The 24,342-nt window shown below is 42.6% G+C and overlaps 1 protein-coding gene across 3 annotated transcripts in view; it reads right to left on the reverse strand.

Annotated features, from left to right (window-relative positions):
- Positions 1 to 24,342, reverse strand: part of LOC118390997 (gametogenetin-binding protein 2-like) — a 47,587-nt gene that overhangs the window by 18,156 nt on the left and 5,089 nt on the right. For all 3 annotated transcript variants that reach the window (XM_035781892.2, XM_035781893.2, XM_052457739.1), the window contains 5 exons: positions 16,345 to 16,598; positions 8,739 to 8,837; positions 7,004 to 7,117; positions 6,680 to 6,889; positions 3,926 to 4,100 (listed from right to left, as the gene is read on the reverse strand). In XM_035781892.2, coding sequence (XP_035637785.1) covers positions 3,926 to 4,100; positions 6,680 to 6,889; positions 7,004 to 7,117; positions 8,739 to 8,837; positions 16,345 to 16,598 — 852 coding nt within the window. The remainder of the gene's footprint in view (positions 1 to 3,925; positions 4,101 to 6,679; positions 6,890 to 7,003; positions 7,118 to 8,738; positions 8,838 to 16,344; positions 16,599 to 24,342) is intronic.

Consider the following 24,342-nt stretch of genomic DNA (forward strand, 5'->3'; position numbering starts at 1 on the left):
AGCACAGTTGAAACCAGGATGCATCCGTGAAGAGTACACTTCTCCAGTGTACCAGTGGCCATCGAAGGTGAGCATTTTCCCACTGAAGTTGGTTACAATGTCAAACTGCAAGTCAGGTGAAGACCCTGGTGAGGACAAGAGGCACGCAGACGAGCTTCTCCGAGTTGGTTTCTGACAGTTTGTGCAGAAATTCTTCAGTTGTGCAAACCCACAGTTTCATCAGCTGTCCGGGTGGCTGGTCTCAGACGTTCCAGCATGTGAAAAAGCCAGATGTGGATGACCTGGGCTGGCGTGGTCCACGTGGTCTGGTGTTATGAGGCCGGTTGGAGCTACTGCCATTTTTTTTTTAAAATAACGTTGGAGGTGGCTGGTAGCGAAATGAAATAATTTTATCTGGCAACAGCTCTGGTGGACATTCCTGCAGTCAGCATGGCCTTTTATTGGGCCCAGCACAAGGTGCAGCTGTGTAATGATCATGCTGTTTAAATCAGCTTCTTGATATGCCACAACAGGTGGATGGATTAACTTGGCAAAGGAGAAATGCTCACTTTCAGGGACATAAACAAAATGTTAACATTTGAGAAATAAGCTTTTCTTGGATCTTTCATTTCAGCTCCTGAAACATGGGACCAACACTTCATATATGTTGCATTTATACTTTTGTTCAGTATAGCAATAGGTGCTATTCTTTCCGAGGCATGGGAGAACCTCCCTCGTCATTGTGGTTGAATCTGTATTTGAAATTTACTGCTTGACTGAGGGACCTTACAGGTAATTGCATATGTGGGGTACAGAAATGAGGTAATCATTTAAAAAAAATAATGTTAAACACTATTGCACACAGATTTAGTCCATGCAACTTATGACTTAAGCAAATTTATACTCCTGAATTTATTTTTGCTTGCCATAACAAAGGGGTTGAATACTTATTTATTCAAGACATTTCAGCTTCATTTATTAATTAGTTACAATTTCAAAATACATAATTCCACTTTGACATTATGGGGTATTGCATGTAGGCCAGTGACAAAAATCTAAACTTGATACAGACCAGATTTAAAATGTAACACAACCAAATGTGGAAAAAGACAATAGGTGTGAATATTTAAGGCACTGTACATGAGTCATGTGTCTGATGGAAACACAAAATACAGCGCCGAACCTCTGACAATTGATTTTAAAGAACTGATTCAAGCTCTGAAAGATTGTGGCCAATTATTTCAGCTCCGGTACCATTGTTGGGCCACGGATGTGAAAGATTCAGCAGGCTAATGGCATTACACACCTGGCTAAAAGATTGCTGTAGCCTTGTTGGAATAACATTTATTGATAACTTTGACACCTTCTGGAAACACAAGATGCTCTCCAGGATTGACGGAGTCCATCCAAATCAGCTCCTGGACTCAAGGCTGTGTTGAAACAACGACCCAAGCCCAGCTCAGATAATCTTTACCATTGTGTCGCCGAGTTGTTGTAATTCTGCAGCGCATGTACATTATCCCAGGGTTGTTGGCAGTCACAATGTAAGTAACCTTATTTGTCCCTCTAACTCCCTTGGGTGCCTCTGTCGATCATGCCTGGGAGGAATTCTCACTATCAGTATAAGCAATTTGGCAGTACGCCCAGAAAATTGTTTTGAGAACCGAAAAGGGTGTCTCAGTTTCAAGGTCTCAGCTTGGAGAGAATAAGTCTTGTGAGGTATTGGTCAGTCACATGCATGAACCAAACTTTAATGATGAATATTGAATAAGCTAATTCATGCAAATATAAACTTGTCTGTCAGGAGCTCTGCTGCGTACACAGACGTGTATTACTTGGTACATTAAGTTTGTTGGAACCTCTCCAGCATGCTGATAATAAAGAATGACTCATTTAAGATTGACTTCTAGTGTCCCTGGTGGTCATTTCCATGACAGGACCTTGGGAGCACCTAAAATGTTTGTTTTTTTCTTCTAAAAAGGCAAAGTCCACTCCATCATTCATTGAATCAGATGGCTCATTCATCACAAAACCCACTGCTATTGCAAACTACTTTACTGATTTTTTCATTGGCAAGATAAGCAAACATAGGGATGACATCCCAGCAACAAACGCTGACACTACACATCCAAGTCTATCTGACCAAATTAGAAAAGAAGCATTGTACTTTTGAATTTCGTACGGTAAGTGTGGTCTATCAACAATGACAAGCCACAAGGGTTTGACAATCTAGATGGACAATTACTGATGTTAATAGCAGATGATATTGCCACTCCTATTTGCCATATCTTCAATTTAAGCCTGCTAGAAAGTGTGTGCCCTCAGGCCTGGAGGGAAGCAAAAGCCATTATGCTACCCAAGAATAGTAAAGCCCACTTTACTGGCTCAAATAGCCGACCAATCAGCCTGATATAAACCCATAGTAAACTTCTGGAAAAAAATAGTTTGACCAGATACAATGCTATTTCACAGTAAACAAATTGACAGACTTTCAGCATGCTTATAGGGAAGGACATTCAAACATGCACAGCACTTACACAAATGACTTTGATTGGCTGAGAGAAATAGATGATTGTGGGGGCTGTCTTGTTAGACTTCAGTGCGGCTTTCGACATTATCGATCAGTGCGTTATGTGCTATATTGTGGATAAAGAGTTAACTGTCTAACAGAACGGAGGGTGTTCTTTTAAGAAAGCCTCTCCAACATAATCCAGATAGAAGCAGGAATTTCACAGGGCAGCTGTCTAGGCCCCTTACTTTTTTCAATCTTTATTAATGACATGGCTGAGTAAAGCCAGCATATATACACATATATGTATGTGAATGACAACACTTCAGATACAACAGCGAGTGAAATCACTGCAACATTTAACAAAGAGCTGCAGTCAGTTTCAGAATGGGAGGCACGGAATAAATTTGTCCTAATAAATAAATAAAAATTGTGGGGGGCAAATCCTTCACTAAACCTCAACTAAATCTGGTAATGAATAATGTGGAAATTGAACAATGAGGTGACTAAACTGCTTAGAGTAACCCTGGATTGTAAACTGCCATGGTCAAAACATGTTGCTGCAACAGTAGCTAAGATGGGGAGAAGTCTGTCCATAATAAAGTGCTGCTCTGCCTTAACATTATCAACAAGACAGGTCCTACAGGCCCTAGTTGTGTTGCACCAGGACTACTTTTCAGTCGAGTAGTCAGGTGCCACAAAGAGTTAGGAAAATAACAATTGGCTCAGAACAGGGCAGCACGGCTGGCCCTTAAATGTACATGGAGAGCCAACATTAATATGCATGTCAATCTCTCACGGCTCAAATTAGAGGACAGATTTAAAAAACAAGTATTGATGAAGTCAAAGTATTGACATGTTGAAGGCAGTAGCTGTCTGTTTAAACTACTATCACACAACTCGGACACCCACGCATATCCCCCAGTCCAGAAGAGACTATGGGACATTACTACATAGAGCAATGAGCAATGACTACATGGAACTCTATATTCCACATCAGGTCACTGATACAAGCAGTAGAATCAGATTTTTTTTTTTACTGATAAAAATACACCTCATGGAACAGCGGGACCTGTGAAGAGATATACACAACACATGTACTCTACACACATAGATTTTGTATTGTAGATATGTGGTAGTAGAGTAATGGCCTGAGGGCACACACTTCATGTTGTGAAAAGTTCTGAAATGTAATATTTCTTGTATATAACTGCCTTAATGTTTCTGGACCCCAGGAAGAGAAGCTGCTAATGGGGATCCTTAAAAAAATACATCACTTCCATCAACAAATGTCTGATACATGTCACTTCAACTTGTTATCATGTCATGCAGCTGGCAGTGTATAACAAACCTCAGCTCGTTTGGTGTTCTTTTTAGTACGTTATTGGGTGGAAAATTTATAATTTGATCATAAAAAACAAAAATAAATACACAAACCTCAAAACTTTTGCGTAGAGCATCAATGCCAAGGTAGAAGAGCATCTGCCAGGTTTGCTCCTCTGCCCTCAGCTTCAGCCAGATTCTGTGCAGCCGCTCGTACAGGTGGATGCCCAGGCAGGTCAGGACTTCCTCTTGAGCAATGTCAATGGTCTTAGCGTGCCGCTCTCTACGTCTAAGAACAGATGGCAGGAGTTTTGTGAAAATTAGCATTTTACTTATAAACGTTCCTTTTCAGGACCCTGTCTTTCAAAGATAATTCGTAAAAATACAAATAACTTCACAGATCTTCATTGTAAAGGGTTTAAACACTGTTTCCCATGCTTGTTCAATGAACCATAAACAATTAATGAACATGCAGCAGTGGAACGGTCATTAAAACCTCTGGGATATGGTCAAGTTTCCTGAATTTCTGCCTAACTGACATGCCTAAAGTAAACTGCCTGTTACTCAGGCCCAGAATCCAGGATATGCATATAACTGGTAGCATTGGATAGAAAACATTTTGATGTTTCTAAAACTGTTCAAATAAATGTCTGAAACTAACAGAATTGATATGGCAGGCGAAAATCCAATCGGATTTGTTTTTGAGCTCCCAGGCTCTTATAATGGGAACCTATTGTTTCTATGTAAATCCATCTCCCAGATAGCAATTCCTATTGGCTTCCACAAGATGTCAGTCTTTATTCAAGGTTTCAGGCTCGTTTTTTGAAAAACTAACAAGTATTTGGAGTTTTGGTGAGAAGAACAGATCAGTCTTTCTGTGCGTGAGGGAGAGGGCGCCCACATACTAATTTTCCTTTCCTATTGAACATACTACTTTCCGTATCAAATATTACAGCTCATTTACATTTGAGTACCTGAGGATTAAATAGAAACGTTGTTTGACTTATTTGGACGAAGTTTTGCGACAGCTTTTTGGACTCCTTGGATTACTGAAATCGATGGCACCAATTAAAATGACTTTTTGGGATATAAAGAAGGATTTTATCTAACAAAACGACCAGTCATGTTGTAGCTGGGACCCTTGTGATTGCAAACAGAGGAAGACCTTCAAAAAAGTAAGTGATTTATTTAAAATAGCTATTTGTGATTTTATGAAGCCTGTGCTAATTGAAAAATATGTTGTGGGGTGCCGTCCTCAGACAATGATATGCTTTCGCCGTAAAGCCTTTTTAAAATCAGACAACGCAGTTAGACTAAAAATAATTTAAGCTTTTAAATTATATGTTCATGAATGTTTAATACTACGTTTATTTATTTGAATTGCGCGCCCTCCAATTTCACCGGATGTTGTTGACTGGTGTCCCGCTATCACTATTAGGACACTAACAGCTTACAGACGGTAGGCAATTAAGGTCACAGTTATGAAAACTTAGGAAACTAAAGAGGCCTTTCTACGGACTCTGAAAAACAACAAAAGAAAGATGCCATGGGTCCCTGCTCCTCTGCGTGAACGTGTCTTAGGCATGCTGCAAGGAGGCATGAGGACTGCAGATGTGCTGTGAGACGCCTAAGACAGAGCTACAGGGAGACAGGACAGAGAGCTGATCGTCCTCGCAGTGGCAGACCACGTGTAACAACACCTGCACAGGATCGGAACATCCGAACATCACACCTGCGGGACAGGTACAGGATGGTAACGACTGCACAAGTCACACCAGGAGCGCACAATCCCTCCATCGGTGGAACGCACAATCCCTCCATCAAACTGTCCGCAATAAGCTGAGAGAGGCTGGACTGAGGGCTTGTAGGCCTGTTGTCTGGTGAGGACCTGCCTTACATCACCGGCAACGTCGTTGCCTACGGACACAAACCCACCGTTGCTGGACCAGACAAGTGCTCTTCACTGACGAGTTGCGGTTTCGTCTCACCAGGGGTGATGGTCGGATTCACGTTTATCGTAGAAGGAATGAGCGTTACACCGGGGCCTGTACTCTGGAGTGGGATCGATTTGAAGGTGGAGGGTCCGTCATGGTCTGGGGCAGTGTGTCACAGCATCATCGGACTGAGCTTGTTGTCATTGAAGGCAATCTCCACGCTGTGCGTTAAAGGGAAGACATCCTCTCTTCCCTCATGTGGTACCCTTCCTGCAGGCTCATCCTGACATGAACCTCCAGCATGACAATGCCACCTGCCATACTGCTCGTTCTGTGCATGATTTCCTGCAAGACAGGAATGTCAGTGTTCTGCCATGGCCAGTGAAGAGCCTGGATCTCAATCCCATTGAGCACGTCTGGGACCTGTTGGATCGGAGGGTGAGGGCTAGGGCCATTCCCCCCCAGAAATGTCCGGGAACTTGCAGGTGCCTTGGTGGAAGAGTGGGGTAACATCTCACAGCAAGAACTGGCAAATCTGGTACAGTCCATGAGGAGGAGATGCACTGCAGTACTTAATGCAGCTGGTGGCCACACCAGATACTGACTGTTACTTTTGATTTTAACCCCATCCCCCTTTGTTCAGGGACACATTATTCCATTTCTGTTAGTCACATGTCTGTGGAATTTGTTCAGTTTGTCTCAGTTGTTGAATCTTATGTTGATACAGATATTTACACGTTAAGTCGGCAGAAAATAAACGCAATTGACAGGGAGGACGTTTCTTTTTTTGCTGAGTTTATATGGTCTTTAACAAGCAAACAAAAAGGTAATGGAAAAACTACAACTAAGCTAGTATATCAGAAGGATACGGGCATATTTTATCATACTTTACTACGTGTTTATAGAACATAAGAAAAAGTATCAGTTTACATACTCATAACCTCCGGTGAACTCGGGCTCGGCCCGGCCCAGGAGGTGGGCGATGAAGTCCGTCTCGCAGCAGACATGGACGTGGCGCTCGTGGGGGCAGCAGCGGATACCCTCGTACAAGGCAGCGCAGTAGCCCTTCTCTTTAGTGCAGTCCAGCTCCCCTACCAGGATGTTGTACGCTCTCAATACCTTGTTCTTGCAGTCAGTACAGAACCTGAAAGGAAGAGGGAAGGAACAAAAGGAAAACACGGTAAAGTAGTAGTAAAATATATTTTCAGTCTAAGTTACATTAAGGTGTTATTACAAAAGTAACATTACTCTAACCAACCTGTGTTTGCGCAAGTATGTTTCCAGGGTTTCCAGGAGGCAGGCACCGTCAATCAGAACGACCTCATCCCTGCACTCCTGAGACATGAGCTCCCACACCTCCATCCAGCTTCCCCTGTGAGCAGCAAACCACCCATAACTACTTCAGACTGGCGCTAACTAGCTAGCATTCAGAAATGTCACTTAAACTCTTAATGAACAAGCTGTTTGCTTTGCTGCATACCTGCTGGGGGACTGAAAAGGGCCAAAGTGAAAAGCGACGTTACATCTGCGGTCTCTCTTGGCTCCTCCATCTTTGTCTTTCTCTAAACCTAGCCCTTTGTCTACGCTCCCTTCTCCTCTAAAGATTCATAGAGACATCTCGAAGACACTTCAATACTGTACATCACAAAATACTCTTACTAAAGCCTCAAATTTCCTAGTCTGACCAATAGGTGGACATACAGCTTACATTTAAATTTACCAGAAATGAGAGAACAGGCTTCACAACTTATTCCTCTAGAATTGTATAGTCATAAACAATATTGCAATTAAGTCCAATACAGCAGTTACAGTGCAGTCGGAAAGTATTCAGACCCCTTCAGTTTCTTTGCTAATGTATATAAAAACTGAAATATCACATTTACACAAGTATTCAGACCCTTTACTCAGTACTTTGTTGAAGCACCTTTGGTAGCAATTACAGCCTCTCGTCTTCTTGGGTTGAAGTCCGGCCAGTCTTAGCTCTCTGGAGCAGGTTTTCATCAAGGATCTCTATGTAATTGACTCAGTTAATCTTTGCCTCGATCCTGACTAGGTTCCCAGTCTCTCCCGCTGAAAAACATCCCCACAGCATGATGCTGCCACCACCATGCTTCACCGTAGGGATGGTACCAGGTTCCCTATTGATGTGGCGCATGGCATACAGGCCAGATTTCAATCTTGGTTTCGTCAGACCAGCAAATCTTGTTTCTCATGGTCAGAGTACTTTAGGTGCCTTTTGGCAAACTCCAAGCAGGCTGTTATGTGCCTTTTACTGAGGAGTGTCTTCCGTCTAGCCCCTCAACCATAAAGGCCTGATGGGAGGAACTTCCAGCACTCCAAAGTGACCACCAAGTTCTTGGTCACCTCCCTGACCAAGGCCCCTGGTTGCTCAGTTTGACCGGGCGGCCAGCTCTAGGAAGAGTCTTGGTGGTTCCATATTTCCTCCATTTAAGAATGAAGGCCACTGTGTCCTTGGGGACATTCAATGCTGTAGAAATGTGTTGTTACCCGTCCCCAGATCTGTGCCTCTACACAGTCCTGTCGGAGCTCTACAGACAATTCCTTCGACTCCATTTCTTGGTTTTTGCTCTGACATACACTGTCAACTGTGGGACCTTATATAGACAGGTGTGTGTGCCTTTCCAAATCATGTCCAATCAATTGTGTTTACCACAGGTGGACACCAATCAAGTTGCAGAAAAATCTCAAGGATGATCAATGGAAACAGGATGCGTCAGAGCTAATTTTCGAGTCTGATAGCAAAGGGTCTGTGAATACTTATGGAAATAAGTGGTTATTTTTCTAATAAATGTTAAAAAATATATATATATATTCCCCCGCATCAATAGTGTGTAGATTGAAGATTTGTATTTATTTAATCAATTTTAGAATAAGTCTGTAACCTAATAAAATGTGGAAAAAGTGAAGGGGTCTGAATACTTTCCAAATGCACTGTAGATAGATGATAAATAGGTACAGTTAATGTGACTCACCCCAGTGGCTTAGGTTTGTGTGTGTCTAAGGAGTGCAACTGGCAGCGTTTATTCTTTTTGCTTTTTGGAATGGCGTCGATCATGTCATTCAACTTTGACCTACAAAAAAAACAACAAAAAAACATTTATTTCTGGCACATTTACTAATACTGTAGTAGTTGTAAGAATATTTTGAAGATAACTACACAGCGCAGAGGACTAAAAGTCAATAGAATACTAATGATGAATGGAAAGTAGTTTATGTAACAGGGGATTAATGATCAATGGGTTAGAGACATGGGAGGAATTTGTCTATACAGTGGGGAGAACAAGTATTTGATAACCTGCAAAATCGGCAGTGTTTCCTACTAAAACAAAAATCACATTGTATGATTTTTAAGTAATTAATTTGCATTTTATTGCTTGACATAAGTATTTGATCACCTACCAACCAGTAAGAATCCCGGCTCTCACAGACCTGTTAGTTTTTCTTTAAGAAGCTGTTCTCCACTCATTACCTGTATTATTAACTGCACCTGTTTGAACTCATTACCTGTATAAAAAGACACCTGTCCACACACTCAATCAAACAGACTCCAACCTCTCCACAATGGCCAAGACCAGAGAGCTGTGTAAGGGCATCAGGGATAAAACTGTAGACCTGCACAAGGCTGGGATGGGCTACAGGACAATAGGTAAGCAGCTTGGGGAGAAGTCAACAACTGTTGGTGCAATGATTAAAAAATGGAAGAAGTTCAAGATGACGGTCAATCACCCTCGGTCTGGGGCTCCATGCAAGATCTCACCTCGTGGGGCGTCAATGATCATGAGGAAGGTGAGGGATCAGCCCAGAACTACCCGGCAGGACCTGGTCAATGACCTGAAGAGAGCTGGGACCACAGTCTAAAAAAAAAACATTAGAAACACACTATGCCGTCATGGATTAAAATTCTGCAGCGCACGCAAGGTCCCCCTGCTCAAGCCAGCGCATGTCCAGGCCCGTCTGAAGTTTGCCAATGACCATCTGGATGATCCAGAGGAGGAATGGGAGAAGGTCATGTGGTCTGATGAGACAAAAATAGAGCTTTTTGGTCTAAACTCCACTCGCTGTGTTTGGAGGAAGGAGGAGGATGAGTACAACCCCAAGAACACCATCCCAACCGTGAAGCATGTAGGTGGAAACATCATTCTTTGGGGATGCTTTTCTGCAAAGGGGACAGGAAGACTGCAGCGTATTGAGGGGAGGATGGATGGGGCCATGTATCGCGAGATCTTGGCCAACCATCTCCTTCCCTCAGTAAGAGCATTGAAGAGGGGTCGTGGCTGGGTCTTCCAGTATGACAACGACCCGAAACACACAGCCAGGGCAACTAAGGAGTGGCTCCGTAAGAAGCATCTCAAGGTCCTGGAGTGGCCTAGCCAGTCTCCAGACCTGAACCCAATAGAAATTCTTTGGAGGGAGCTGAAAGTCCATATTGCCCAGCGACAGCCCCAAAACCTGAAGGATCTGGATAAGGCCTGTATGGAGGAGTGGGCCAAAATCCCTGCTGCAGTGTGTGCAAACCTGGTCAAGAACTACAGGAAACGTATAATCTCTGTAATTGCAAACAAAGGTTTCTGTACCAAATATTAAGTTCTGCTTTTCTGATGTATCAAATACTTATGTCATGCAATAAAATGCAAATTAATTACTTAAAAATCATACTGTGATTTTCTGGATTTTTGTTTTAGATTCCATCTCTCACAGTTGAAGTGTACCTATGATTAAAAAAATTGACCTCAACATGCTTTGTAAGTAGGAAACCTTACAAAAATTGGCAGTGTATCAAATACTTGTTCTCCCCACTGTACATTGAGCCTGAAATAGGATACTTATTTGGCCATTGGCCCAGTTTTAATTGAAGGAATTCTAATTGGTCAACCACATACTAGGGCTGGATTATAAAACTACATCCTGTCCCTTTGTTCTGTGGAGAGAATCACTGAGGACAAGGGAGAATGAACATCTACCTCTCAGCATAACGTCTATGATTTGTCTTCTTTGAATAAACCTATAATTCCCCCCCAATTTGCTTTGGGGTCTGTGTTATTGAAGAGTAACATCAACTGCTAACACTTGTGTCGTGACCAACAAGAAAAGAAAAACTCAACTGTGTTGATCCAGGGAAAAGAAATAGGGCTGATTCAAATCTTAATCTCCTGATTGACTGCTAACAGATTGTTGAGTGAGTCTAGACCAATATCATTTAAAAGGAACCAAAATCAGTGCATGCAATGAATGATACCCATCTGTTATGTATAAGGTTCGAGTCCTTTGTTTGTTCCGTTAGGAGTTTGTTATCTCTCTATTATAGGGGTTCAATTCCATTTTGTGAAACCTTGTTGCATAGGAGTTGCTCATTTTTACACGTGTGGGTAATGTAAGCCTTGAACAAGCTTTTGAAGATAAAATCTGTTATGGGTAAGCAGGCCCTACAGAGACAATATGTGTCCTATATATAGAAAGGAGGTTTGAGTCCTCAAGGTTTTCATTTCAAATATAGATATATTATACAACTTTTGAAGTTAATGGCATTACATTAAGTGAGAAAACCACTCTGGAAAAGGGCTGAACAGCTCCTCCGGATGTGAGCATGATAAATATTTTAAAATCACTGTCTAGTGATATGAAGAACCATTTCAAAGCAGAGAAGTGTAGGCAAGAGATAACTATTCTATTTGTCATTGTTGACAAAGATGGAATCTGTCTGATGGACAAAAAACTTGGATAAAAAAAATACAGAGAATGTCTAACTCGTTGACAAAAACGAGATGGTCTTTATCTGTATTAAAAGTAGTAAGGGAGAGGGATGAGAAATTCTGTCTTGATAACCGTGATCGGACATTGCAGAAAGATAAAGATAGTTTGAGAGCTCTTAGTGAACAGATAAAAAGGACAAATCCAACAACTACAGGAAAGGGTTGTAAAAACAGACTTGGCCCCAACATGTGGACCCTTTGTTCCCTCCATCTATCCTCACACTGAGTTGCGCAAGGCAGATAAGGTTTCAACCATCTGGTCAGCACTACCTGGCTTTGAGTCAACAGATACTGACAGCGGTTATGAACAATGTCTTGGGCCAACCAGAACACAGGCTGCAAAAAGGTAGTAAAGACAAACCTCCAGTGACAGTAATCACATAAATCATCTCCAAAACAGTTGGATGAATGGTCAAAAACTTTGAAACATCCACTAGACGTGGTTATGAAGACATGGGACCATATGAAGCGTTAAGAAACTCTACAATCAACATCCTTATGACGGGTTACAGTTACTAGCCTTTGTTTTGAACAACTGAACATGGAGTACTTGAAGAAAAGGTTTATAGAGCTGTGGGTGGTGAAGAGCAAGATGTGGCCCATGGATGGAGAGCCATACATGTTTTCCTTAAGGGCCTTACCAATGCAACCACCAACTGGGGAGAGAGAACCAAACATGTTCAAAAACCAAAAATAACCATTTGTTGAATATGAAGAAAGGTTTAGAGCAGAAGTGGTTAGACAGTGGGTGACCCGACATAGAAGAAGCACTCAATTCCTCTACAAATGGGGCAAATCACTCATCAGCTGATGCAATCCAAACATGATGATTGGCGAAATCACACATGATGATTTACAACTACGGACTGGGAGAGAAAACTATGGCGACATCGTCGACAGGCTGTCAGGTTCCGAGTGAAACCAAAAACTACACTCATTCAGCAGAAGAGAAACCTGGTGTGTCATTATTGCAAGGTTTCTGGTCACTGGCAACAAGACGGTCGGAAAAGAAAATGTGTTCTTATGAGGAATGACCAGGGAAAGCAGGGTCCGTCTCAGGGAAACAGGAGTAAAACAGCCCCAACGACACAATGCCGATGCTGACATTTAAGAAGCTCTCTCCGGCTCAGCAACAGTTTGCTGGACGCTTTGGAGGGAAACTAATAGAACCTGTGGAACGGTCGTTAAGACACTAACAGCTTACAGACAGACGGTAGGCAATTAAGGTCAGAGTTATGAAAACTTGGGACACTAAAGAGGCCTTTCTACTGACTCTGAAAAACACCAAAAGATAGATGCCCAGGGTCCCTGCTCATCTGTGTGAACGTGCCCTAGGCATGCTGCAAGGAGGAATGAGGACTGCAGATGTGGCCAGGGCAATACATTGCAATGTCTGTACTGTGAGACGCCTAAGACAGAGCTACAGGGAGACAGGACAGACAGCTGATCGTCCTCGCAGTGGCAGACCATGTGTAACACCTGCACAGGATCAGTACAGCCGAACATCACACCTGCGGGACAGGTACAGGATGACAACAACAGCTGCCGGAGTTGCCCCAGGAACACACAATCCCTCCATCAGTGCTCAGACTGTCCGCAATAGGCTGAGAGAGGCTGGACTGAGGGCTTATAGGCCTGTTGTAAGGCAGGTCCTCACCAGACATCACCAGCAACAACGTCGCCTATGGGCACAAACCCACCGTCGCTGGACCGGACAGGACAGGCAAAAAGTGCTCTTCACCGGCGAGTTGCGTTTTTTTCTCACAATGGGTGATGGTCGGATTCACGTTTATCGTCGAAGGAATGAGCGTTACACCGAGGCCTGTTCTCTGGAGCGGGATCGATTTGGAGGTGGAGGGTCCGTCATGGTCTGGGGCAGTGTGTCACAGCATCATTGAACTCAGCCTCTTTGTTCAGGGACACATTATTCCATTTCTGTTAGTCACATGTCTGTGGAACATGTTCAGTTTATGTCTCAGTTGTTGAATCTTATGTTCATACAAATATTTACACGTTAAGTCTGCAGAAAATAAACAGTTGACAGTGAGAGGACATGGCTTTTTTTTGCTGAGTTTATATGTCCAGATATGAAACAGACAACCATTATCAATTCATATTGGTCCAATGAAGATTGATGCAGGGGTGTGGATAGGCTCATTTGAACAACCTATTTTAGTCCTTGATGTTATTATGCAATTTGACCCTACACTGAACATTTCTGAAGGGAAGGTGACGGGGCAGGGCTCTACAGTTCAGAACCGTCCTATTTGGACTACAAATAAACATGTGTGGAACTTTGGATATGGAAGCAGTGTGGTTGACAGGTGTTGGCCCGCATTGCACAAAACAATATCCAAATGAGCAAGAAAACTATGGATGCTACTACAGTAGTGAATGTAGATTCTGCAGACCAGTGGTTCAAACTCTTGACAATGAATCGAGCTGCACAGGTCACAAGTGCTCATTGGAACAAATGGTCGACGGTGTTGGAGGTGTATCCGCACATGATACAACGTGGCACACCATGTAATCCAGCTACTCTGATGCTTCCTCCAGATACATTACTTGAACACGACTGTTCCAAGTTGGCTTTGGATCAGCTCTCTGATGGGTTTATTAAGAGTCATCCATGGGAAAAGCCTGAGTTTATCTTACACACAGATGGTTCAAGCATTGTGGAGGGGGGTGTGAGGAAGGCAGGCTGGGCAGTTACTACAATGGACAATGTGATAGTGACAGGCACGTTACCTGCAGGAACATCAGCACAGGTGGTGGAATTGGAGGCTTTGACAGAAGCATGCAAACAGGCTGAAGGAAAACTGATATCTACACAGACTCAAGGTATGCTTCTGGTGTTTTCCATATTTTAAAAAAATCATGACATCACTGGGAGCTCCTGCGAAGAATGGACCACAGGAGATGGCTCTACTGAATGCTCTCCAGTTACCGGTAACAGTAACAATTTTGAAAATGAAAGCACACGGGAAAAATCGATGATTTGTCCTCTTTGATTAAACCTATTCTCCCCGATTTGCTTTGGGGTCTGTGTTATTGAAGAGTAACATCAACTGCTAACAGTGTTGCACAGTATACTGAAACTTCTGTACTTTCTTTCAATACCAGAATCTGATAAATTTTGACTACCGAACCATTTATCGGCTACTGATCGAGAGTCTGTATGTCAGCGCAGCCTATGTCCCCTTATAGCGCGAGAGCACCGTGCCTGCTCCATTTACTCATTACTAGCTCTAGCCTGTCCTGAGGAACCATTGCACTCACTAGGAGTCTGGGCTGTATCACAATTTATGCTGCAAAGTTAACAGACTTGAATAATGCAAAACACCTCAAGTCTCCCCAATCATGCCTCAAACTGGGTGTGTGTGAATGATGTCATGGTTCTTAAGAGACAGCAAACACTTATCAAAGAAGAGATTGCGTCTTACATGCAAATGGTGACCAGAACACAAAAAATAAATCCCAAATGCAAGGGAAACAGACGGTTTTCATCTGTAGCCCCTTGAAATCAGCCATATTCTAAAATTGATTAACTTGTTTTTGTCCATCAATCTTTTCACAATACCTCAAAATGACAAAGCAAATACTTTCTATAAATATTTTGCTAATTTATCAAAAATAACGTTATCACATTTACTTCAATATTCAGACCCTTTACTCAGTAATTTGTTGAAGTACCTTTGGCAACGATTACAGCATTGAGTATTCTTGGGTATGACACAACAAGCTTGTCATACCTGTAATTGGAGAGTTTCCCCATTCTTCTCTGCAAATCCTCTCAAGCTCTGTCAGGTTGGATGGGGAGCATCGCTGCACAGCTATTTTCAGGTCTCTCCAGAGATGTTCTATCGGGTTCAGGTCCAGGCTCTGGCTGGGCCACTCAAGGACATTCAGAGACTTGTCCTGAAGCCACTACTACGTTGTCTTGGCTGTGTGTATAGGGTCGTTGTCCTGTTCGAATGTGAACCTTCACCCCAGTCTGAGGTCCTCATAGCAAAGGGTCTGAATACTTATGTAAATAGGGTTTGTCTTTTATTTGTAATTCATTAGCATAGATTTCTAAAAACCTGTTTTTGCTTTGTCAAAAATGTATATAAGCCATTTTAGAATAAGGTTGTAACTAATAAAATGTGGAAGAAGTGAAGGTATCTGAACACTTTCCAAATGCACTGCAAATCTCTAATCTGATAAACTGGGTAAATCAAGATGTAGCCAAGGCCTATGTAGTTAGAGCTTTTTCTTTTTACCAAAGTCAAATTGATTCTATGTTATAATTGAATCATGAGTGCATACATTTAAAATTAAAAATAAAATGTAATGATATTGAACTCAAAAGATCTGTCTGGATCAAGTGTCATTCTGTAACTTTGGTTAATACGCCTTATTTTTTCACCCGTGGTATCATTCTGGTACGTAGTTTCGTGATGGTATAAAGTATCGTGGCGCTAAACCTGGTATCAAACTAAAAATTCTGCTAACTAATAGCTTACCATAAAAACACAAGTGGTCAGATTTGATCAGTACTTATTATATAAGTTAAACAAAAAAACATTCCAACACACAAATACAGATGATTCTTACTGGGACTCGAGAAATGGGAAGTCATATTTTTGCTGTCCAAGGGGACAGTTTACCGATTCGTTCTAAGGCAAATTGGCCAATAAAGTACAGATAAAAGATGGACCACAGCAATAGTATGAGTCCGTCTTATGACAGGTCAATAAAGTATTAATAAAACGTTAAGATACACAAGATTCAGTTTGACATTCCAATAAAGTATGAATAGAGAGATAAGACTACAGGTCTCACCCACCCGTGGACGTAGAAGAGGGTGTAGAGCTTCTTTGCGTTGACCACCCAGGCCTTGGTGACAGAGAGCACGCCGATGGGCTTCACAGTGAGGGGCTCCAGAGCCGGGTTCCCAGACTCCACCAGCTGGGAGAAGAGGCGCTCCACACTCCGCCTGCAGCCCACACAAGGCACCAGCTGGGACAGGGCGCTGAACATCTCCCTGGACGACACAATCATGGCATTGTTCAGGTCCTGCTGCTTCAGCATGCTGTGATGCTGAGGGGAGAAGAGGCAGGTAGACACACACACACACACACACACACACACACACACACACACACACACACACACACACACTTAGTACAGTGTGTAGCGCAATGTTGAAGAAATAAAGGCATGATCCTTGAGCAAAGTATGACAACCAGTCTTAAGGTCAATATCATCAAGCCATGTTTGAAAGGCACACACTAGGGATGCAAATTTGGGTCAATTTTGCTGCTGCTGAATAACCGACCCTCATTAACATGTCAAACGTTTAAGCGGTTATAATCCAACCCCGAAATACAAATCATGAAACTCCTGTCAACTCAGTGAAAGCCTATGTTCTATCAGTGGGTAAAATAACTTCTTTAAGTGTTCAATCTGAAATCAGGAAACCGTGTAGGAACGCGTCATAGCTACATGGTTCTCGTCACTGGGCCTCGACATTATACATTTTGAAGCGGAGCCATTTGCTCTTGCACTGCTACACAATACAGTCATATCTGACTAAGATCCTAACATGGTGTCAGAAGTGCTTCAAACTCGTTAAGTATAACGAGAGATATTTCACAGAAAATAATGTTCCTTGAGTTTAGAGTGATGAAAAGTAGCCAACTACTCTCATGTCTCCACATTGAGCAGAGCAACCCAAGCGGAGCCGTTGCTATGGTTACACACAGAGCAACCATGAGCAGAGACCATGCAGAGTGAGCTGCACACAGAGAGTGAGTGATAGTAAATCTATTAGTCGCTCCTCTGTCTAACAGAGGAAGTTATTTCTGATTTCGGGAAGGTCCTTAAATTTGTCAGAAGCAAATCAGCCAATAGATCAGCAGTAGGCAGCCCTGGTCCTGGAGCAGGCCTCACATTTCCCGTCAGCGTCGACCACCGTCGACACCTAAAACAAATCCATGCCAAAGTGGACGTTGTGCTGTTGGGCTGAATATAATATTTTAATAATTGTTATTATAATTCCCTTCTCCCTCAGAGCACGGGATTTTCCCCAATGCTGGAAGTGGGGCCCCCTGAGTGAAAACGTTTGGGAACCCCTGGTGTAGAGCATCCTTGTGACGTCTAAACCCCCAAAATATATTTTCAATAACCAAAAACATTATTTTCAGCTGTGGTGATGCTGGTGTACAAAACCGACAGTGGAAAGACGCAAAATTACTTAAGAACGGGAAGCTTAGAAGTAGTGCAGATAGAACAGATCTACCGCTTATAGATCAATAACTAGCATTTCTATGTGAATTTGGTCAGGTCGCCCAAAAAGTTACACATTGCCACTAATATAATAATTAGGATTGTGTCTTTGGCTGCTGGACAATGAAAGAAAGTTGAGAACATGAGTGAAATATTGATTTTGAATGGCATATGAGGAAGGGTTCATAAAATAATCCCCTTAACATTGCTATGGTTGGAACATGCTAAGAAATGCCTCAAAATAAAACATCAGGTTAAACAATTACATTTACAGTTATAGTTTCAAAAATGGGCCTCCTGAGTGGCTCAGGGGTCTAAGGCACTGCAGTCCTTGAGGAGTCACTCTAGAACTGGGTTCGATCCCGGGCCTCCACCGGGAGACCCATGAGGTGACGCACAATTGGCCCAGCGCTGTCTGGGTTAGGGGAGGGTTTGGCCGGTCGGGATATCCTTGTCCCATCACGATCTAGCGACTCCTGTGGTGGGTTGGGCGCATGCACGCTGACACGGTCGCCAGTTGTACGGTGTTTCCTCCGACATATTGGTGCGGCTGGCTTCCAGGTTAACTTCTTGGATATAGAGGGCGCTATTTTAATTTTTGGATGAAAAACGTTCCAGTTTTAAACAAGATATTTTGTCACAAAAAGATGCTCGACTATGCATATAATTGACAGCTTTGGAAAGAAAACACTGACGTTTCCAAAACTGCAAAGATATTGTCTGTGAGTGCCACAGAACTGATGTTACAGGCGAAACCCAGATAAAAATCCAATCAGGAAGTGCCGCATTTTTTGAAACCGCCTCATGCCAATGACTCCTTATATGGCTGAGAATGGGCCACGAATGAGCTTAGGTTTTCTGTCACTTCCCCAAGGTGTCGACAGCATTGTGACGTATTTGTAGGCATATCATTGGAAGATTGACCATAAGAGACTACATCTACCAGGTGGTCGCTTGGTGTCCTCCGTTGCAATTATTGCGTAATCTCCAGTTGCAGTACTTTTCCGTTCGCTTCTGATGAGAAACCAACTGTCACGACTGAGATATATATATATATATATATATTATCTAATAGATATGTGAAAAACACCTTGAGGATTGATTCTAAACAACGTTTGCCATGTTTCTGTCAATATTATGGAGCTAATTTGGAAAAAGGTTTGGCGTTGTAGTGACTGCATTTTCCGGTCTTTTTCTTAGCCAAACGTGATGAACAAAACGGAGCTATTTCGCCAACACAAATAATCTTTTTGGAAAAAATTAACATTTGCTATCTAACTGAGAGTCTCGTCATTGAAATCATCCGAAGTTCTTCAAAGGTAAATTATTCTATTTGAATGCTTTTCTTGTTTTTGTTAAAATGTTGCCTGCTGAATGCTAGGCTTAATGCTATGCTAGGCTATCAATACTCTTACACAAATGCTTGTGTAGCTTTGGTTGAAAAGCATATTTTGAAAATCTGAGATGATATTGTTGTTAACAAAAGGCTAAGCTTGTTGTTTCAATATATTTATATCATTTAATTTGCGATTTTCATGAATAGAAAAAGTTGCGTTATGCTAATGCATATAGTTGAAGTATTTTTCTGTCGATTTCTCAGCCAAGCAGGATGAACAAACGTGACGTTTTTTTCGCCTACAAAAATATTATTTTTGGAAAAAAGGAACATTTGCTATCTAACTGGGAGTCTCCTGAGTGAAAGCATCTGAAGTTCTTCAAAGGTAAATTATTTAATTTGGTTGCTTTTATTTTTGTGAAAATGTTGCCTGCTGCCAGCACAGCCTAGCATAGCATTATGCCATGCTAAACTTACACAAATGCTTGTCTAGCATTGGCTGTAAAGCATATTTTGAAAATCTGAGATGACAGTGTTGTTAACAAAAGGCTACGCTTGTGTTTGAATATATTTATTTCATTTCATTACGCTCCCGGATAGGGGATTGCTCGTTGCTAGAGGTTAAGGGAGTAGTGTGTCAAGAAGCAGTGCGGTGTGGCGCGGTCGTGTTTCGGAGGACGCATGGCTTTCGACCTTCGCCTCTCGAGTCTTTACGGGAGTTGCAGCCATGGGACAAGACTAACTACCAACTGGATATCACGAAATTTGAAAGAAAAAGGGGTAAAAAGGTTTCAATGTTTATCCTTCACGCCAAGGTAGGTGATATGACAAGATGGCGTTTTACAGTCTCCCAACCAATTGTGCTATTTTTTTTTGCGTTTTGTGTAATAAAAAATATTTAAAAACTTATTGTGTACATAATGTTGCCGAAAATAACTTCTGGGCATCAGGAAAGCGATTACTCATCGCGGACTGGAACAAACATTTTCCTGTAACAAGTCAGACGAGAAGGATATCCTGCTTTCACTCGAACGGGCCCAGATCCATGCCTTTTGCGTTAAGAACAGGCTGCAGAAAAGAGGACGCAGATCAGGAATCCGGAGGCGAATGAGTAAACTCCCCATACCTTTCATTCTTCTCGCTAACGTGCAATCATTGGAAAATAAAATGGATGACATACAATTAAGATTAACCTACCAACGGGACATTTAAAAAGTTTACATCTTATGTTTCCCCGAGACGTGGCTGAACGAAAATACGGAAAATATAGAGCTAGCCGGATTTTCCATGCACCGGCAGAACAAAGACACTACCTCTGGTAAGACAAGGGGTGGGGGGGGTATGTTTCTATAAATAACAACTGGTGCGCGATGTCTAATATTAAAGAAGTCTCGAGGTATTGCTCGCCTGAGGTGGAGTACCTTATGATAAGCTGTAGACCACATTATCTACCAAGAGAGTTCATCTGTATTATTCGTAGCAGTCTATTTACCACCACTTAAAGAAGCTGGCACTAAGACCGCTCTCAAACAACTCTAAGGCCATAAGCAAAGAAGAAAATGCGAAGAAGAAACGGCACTCCCTAGTGGCAGGGAACTTTAATGCAGGAAAACTTAAATCTGTTTTACCAAATTTACACCAGCATGTCACATGTGCAACCAGGGGGAAAATAATCCTAAACCACCTTTACACCATACACAGAGATGCATACAAAGCTCTCCCCGCCCTTCATTTGGCAAATCTGACCATTATTCTATCCTCCTGATTCCTGCTTACAAGCAAAAACTAAAGCAGGAAGTACCAGTGTCTCACTCAATATGGAAGTGGTCAGATGACATGGATGCTACTCTACAGGACTGTTTTGTTAGCACAGACTGGAATATGTTCAGGGATTCATCCAATGACTGAGGTGGTGTATTCCATCAGTGTCATTGGATGAATCCCTTCATCAGTAAGTGCATCGATGACGTCGTCCCCACAGTGACTGTGCGTACATATCCCAACCAGAAGCCATGGATTACAGGCAATATCTGCATCGAGCTAAAGGCTAGAGCTGCCGCTTTCAAGGAGCGGGAGACTAACCCGGACGATAAGAAATCCTGTTATGCCCTCAGATGAACCATCAAACAAGCAAAGTGTCAATACAGGATTAACTTCTTCGATATAGGGGGCGCTCTTAATTTTTGGATAAAAAAAAAAGTTCCCGTTTTATACAAGATATTTTGTCACGAAAAGATGCTTGACTATGCATATAATTGACAGCTTTGGAAAGAAAACTCTGACGTTTCCAAAACTGCAAAGATATTATCTGTGAGTGCCACAGAACTGATGCTACAGGCGAAACCAAGATTACATTTCAAACAGGAAATGCCCCAGATTTTGAAGGCGCTTTGTTCCAATGTCTCCTTATATGGCTGTGAATGCGCAAGGAATGAGCCTACACTTTCTGTCGTTTCCCCAAGGTTTCTGCAGCATTGTGACGTATTTGTAGGCATATCATTGGAAGATTGACCATAAGAGACTACATTTACCAGGTGCTCGCTTGGTGTCCTCCATTGCAATTATTGCGTAATCTCCAGCTGAATGCATTTTTCCATTTGCTTCAGAGGAGAAACCCAACTGCCACGAATAACTTATCATCGAATAGATATTAGAAAAAAACCTTGAGGATTGACTCTAAACAACGTTTGCCATGTTTCTGTCGATATTATGGAGTTAATTTGGAAAAAAGTTTGGCGTTGTAATGACTGAATTTTGCTTGTTTTTTCTTAGCCAAACGTGATGAACAAAACGGAGCGATTTCTCCTACACAAATAATCTTTTTGGAAAAACAGAACATTTGCTATCTAACTGAGAGTCTCCTCATTGAAAACATCCATAGTTATTCAAAGGTAAATGATTTTATTTTAATGCTTTTCTTGTTTTTCTGAAAATGTTGCCTGCTGAATGCTAGGCTTAATGCTATGCTAGGCTATCAATACTCTTACACAAATGCTTGTGTAGCTTTGGTTAAAGCATATTTTGAAAATCTGAGATGACAGTGTTGTTAACAAAAGGCTAAGCTTGTGAGCCAATATTTATTTCATTTCATTTGTGATTTTCATGAATAGTTAACGTTGCGTTATGCTAATGAGCTTGAGGCTATGATTACGTTCCCGGATACGGGATTGCTCGATGCAAGAAGTTAAGATTGAATCCTACTACACCGGCTCTGACACTCGTCAGATGTGGCAGTGCTTGAAAACTATTATGGAATACGAAGGGAAACCCATACGCAAGCTGCCCAGTGACACGAGCCTACCTAACGAGCTAAATGCCTTTTATGCTCACTTTGAGGCAAGCAACACTGAAGCATGCATGAGAGCACCAGCTGTTCTGGATGACTGTGATAACGCTCTTGGTAGCTGATGTGAACAAACCTTTTAAACAGGTGGGCCAGCCGGTGGGCCAGATGAATTACCAGGACGTGTACTCAAAGCACGCTCGGACCAACTGGCAAGTGTCTTCACTGACATTTTCAACCTCTCCCTGGCTGAGTCTGTAATACCTACATGTTTCAAGCAGACCACCATAGTTCCCGTTTCCAAGGAAGCGAAGGTTACCTGGCTAAATGATTACCACCCCGTGGCGCTCACGTTGGTAGCCATGAAGTGCTTTGAAAGGCTGGTCATGGCTCACATCAACAGCATCCTCCTGGACACCCTAGACCCACTCCAATTTGCATACCACCCCAATAGATCCACAGAAGACGCAATCTCAATATCACTCTACACTGCCCTCTCAATATCACTCTACACTGCCCTTTCTCACCTGGACAAAAGGAACACATATGTGAGAATGCTGTTCATTGACTACAGCTCAGTGTTCAACACCATAGTGCCCACGAAGCTCATCACTAAGCTAAGACCTCAGGGACTAAACACCCCCCTCTGCAACTGGATCCTGGACTACCTGACGGGCCGACCCCAGGTGGCAAGAGTAGGCAACAACACGTCTGCCACACTGATCCTTAGTCCCTGCCTGTATTCCCTGTTCACCCACGACTGCCTGTATTCCCTGTTCACCCACGACTGCGTGGCCAAACACGACTCCAACTCCATCATTAAGTTTGCTGACGACATAACAGTGGTAGGCCTGATCACCGACAACGATGAGACTGCCTTTAGGGAGGAGGTCAGAGAACTGGCAGTGTGCTGCCAGGACAACAACCTCTCCCTCAATGTGAGCAAGACAAAGGAGCTGATCGTTGACTACAGGATAAGGCGGGCCCGAACAGCCCCCAATAACATCAACAGGGCTGTAGTGGAGCAGGTCGAGAGTTAAGTTCCTTGGTGTCCACATCACCAACGAACTATCATGGTCCAAACACACCAAGACAGTTGTGAAGAGGGTACGTCAAAACCATTTCCCCCTCAAGGAGACTGAAATTATTTAGCATAGGTTCCCAGATCCTCATAAAGTTCTACAACTGCACCATCGAGAGCATCCTGACCGGTTGCATAACCACCTGGTATGGCAACTGCTCAGCATCTGAGAGTAAGGCGCTACAGAGGGTAGTGCGAACGGCCCAGTACGTCACTGGGGCCAAGCCTCCTACCATCCAGGACCCATATAATAGGCGGTGTCAGAGGAAAGCCCATAAAATTGTCAGAAACTCCAATCACCCAAGTTAGAGACTGTTTTCTTTGCTACCGCACGGCAAGCAGTACTGGAGTATATTCCTTATGCATCTTATTTATCACACGCGTACAGCATACAGATACAGAGCCTTTGTGTGGGAAATGTGTTAGAGATCGCAAGAGCTGCTGCTAGAGCAGCATCTTGTGGCACTTTCAAGACAACTGGGAACTCAGGAGAAACACAAGGTCTAATCATGTCGTCAGAGATCATCCGATCGGAAAATATGAGCTCTAGAAAGAGGCCTAAATTCCTGAGTTGGAATTCCGTGTTGGATGACAGTTCAAAATTATTTTTTCCCAGTTGGAGCTCGTTTTTGTCCCAGTTCTGCACTGAAGACGATTATTTCTGAATTCCCAGCTGTCTTGAACGCAGCATCAAACAGCAAATGAAGGCAGGCTTCATCAGCGCATCACACACCACTTTGCAATGAGCTAGAGGCAGTAATCACTTTGAAAACATACTTTATTGTTTTAAACATGAACATTTTAATACACATTATTAGGCATGTCTTACTTTGTGTCAAAGTAGCCTATTAGATCT

Source organism: Oncorhynchus keta, chromosome 12, assembly GCF_023373465.1.
Source record: "Oncorhynchus keta strain PuntledgeMale-10-30-2019 chromosome 12, Oket_V2, whole genome shotgun sequence".
In the NCBI taxonomy this organism is placed as follows: Eukaryota; Metazoa; Chordata; class Actinopteri; order Salmoniformes; family Salmonidae; genus Oncorhynchus; species Oncorhynchus keta.